This window comes from Rhinopithecus roxellana, chromosome 8 (genome assembly GCF_007565055.1).
Source record: "Rhinopithecus roxellana isolate Shanxi Qingling chromosome 8, ASM756505v1, whole genome shotgun sequence".
Classification (NCBI taxonomy): Eukaryota; Metazoa; Chordata; class Mammalia; order Primates; family Cercopithecidae; genus Rhinopithecus; species Rhinopithecus roxellana.
In genome coordinates, this window is record NC_044556.1 from 44,313,212 (window position 1) to 44,315,047 (window position 1,836).

At 45.0% G+C, this 1,836-nt stretch overlaps 1 protein-coding gene across 2 annotated transcripts; it reads right to left on the reverse strand.

Annotated features, from left to right (window-relative positions):
- Positions 1-1,836, reverse strand: LOC104674026 (cornifin-like). 2 transcript variants are annotated; one of them, XM_010378234.2, is made up of 2 exons: positions 1,715-1,836; positions 1-605 (listed from the first exon to the last, which is right to left on the reverse strand). In XM_010378234.2, the coding sequence occupies exon 2, from the start codon at positions 583-585 to the stop codon at positions 316-318; it is 270 nt and encodes an 89-aa protein (XP_010376536.1). In that variant the 5' UTR covers positions 586-605; positions 1,715-1,836; the 3' UTR covers positions 1-315. The 2 variants fall into 2 exon arrangements, with proteins under 2 accessions (XP_010376536.1, XP_010376537.1); XM_010378235.2 differs by having other exon boundaries at positions 1-619; positions 1,715-1,835.

Below are 1,836 nucleotides of genomic sequence, written 5' to 3' on the forward strand. Positions count from 1 at the left end.
TGGAGTTAAAAGTTATTTATTGAGGGAAGACCAGGGATGGTTCACTTGATCCCTCCCCAAATCCCTCCTCAGATGCACCCTGAGCAACAAGAAGACTAGTTTAGTCAGTGAGACTTTCAGCCTTACTCAAAGGCACAGGAGCCCTCCAGAGTGAGGGAAAGGAATATCTTTTTGGAGGCGCAAAGGGGGGATTATGATTCCGGGTGACAGCATGCTAACCACAGGGTCAATAGGCAAATGGTATTCATAAGCAGAATGGGGTAAGGTGTTCAGTATCCAGTGGCTGGCTCCTCAAGGGCATGGCTGCGGACCACATTACTTCTGCTTGGTCTTCTGCTGGGCTGGTCCTGGAGTGACCGTTGAATGGCAGGGCTCAGGCACCTTGGGGTGGCAGGGCTCTGGAAACTTGGGCTGGCAGGGCTCAGGCACTTTGGGGTGGCAGGGCTCAGGCACCTTGGGGAGGCAGGGCTCCTTGGTTTTGGGGATGCATGGTTCCTGGGGTGGAGGCTGGCAAGGCTGTTTCACCTGCTGCTGCTGAGGCTGAGGGGGTGGGATGCAGGGCTGCTTCTGCTGCTGGGAATTCATGCTTCAAATGTGTTTTTTTTCTGGAGACAGAAAGCTGACACAGTGATTCAATTAAAGAAAGATGGATACAAATTCAATGCCAAATAGATTTTATTTTGGGACCCTTTAGAAGAGAAAGCCTTTCATCTCCCCTAGCCCCCTCAGTACATTTAAAAATGAAATAAGCTTGGATAATTTTCAGGTCCTTTTAAGAGGAGAAGCTAAGAGGCAATTTCTTCTGCTCCATTTTATTGGAGTTCTTTTCTTGGCTCCCTTCCTACCCAAGTCATCTTATATCTGTTCTGGAAAAATGTCCTAAGAAAGCTGGCTTCTGAGGGACATGAAGCCCGCATATTAGGTCTTTTGGAAAGTGGCATCAGGCCACTGCAGTCTATCCTTTCCCAGCACCATGTAGAAAGCCTGTGACTTATAGGATGGCTTTATATTCATCTAAGCCCCTACGGTTTTGCTTCTGGTCTGTGCTTACACAGTCCCTTCCAAATGCTTTTCTTCCCATCTCTGCTTGTCCAAATACTCCTCCATCATAGCTCACATCACTTGACACCTCCAGGAGGGTCTCCCTGAGCAAAGTTTCCCAAAACTGCACAGTCCTTCCCTGCCCCTCTCCCTCCTGCCAATTACTATCTACTTTGCATTTCATTTATTTATATGTATGGTAATTATATATATATATATATAACCTTCCTGCTAGGTTTTATGTTCGTTAAGTAAGTATGTTAGGCATTGATTTGTCCAAAGTGCCTAGCATACTGTCTTAAATGGAATAAATGCTCATTAGAGATCCATCCAATAAATTTAAATTTCTGTAAATATCTTAGGGGGAAATTGCAGTGTTACTGAGAGTGCTCTGGGCCTGAACCCTAGTTCTGCTATGAAATTCCCATGGACACTTGAACAGTCTCCTCCAGGACTCCCAGTTCAATGACTATCTACTGAGGTGGGAGCCCTAACCATCTCTAAGGTCCTTTCAAATCTAGATTGTAATTTAACTTAAAATAAAGATATTCCACTATTCTCTAACTCCCACTGAAACCCTGGATTAATCTTCTTACACATATTTGCCTTTGGCTAATTTCTAATAATGAAAAAATAAACAAGAATTCCCAGTTTGTTGCAATCAGAGACTTACCCGGTATATGGAGCAGAATGAGCTGTGTGGTCCCTTGGGTTTGGTGTGAAGGCAATGGCCAGCTGACTTTTATAAGATGAACGAGCCCTGCCTCAAGGAAATAGAAGCTCTCAGGTGCTCTG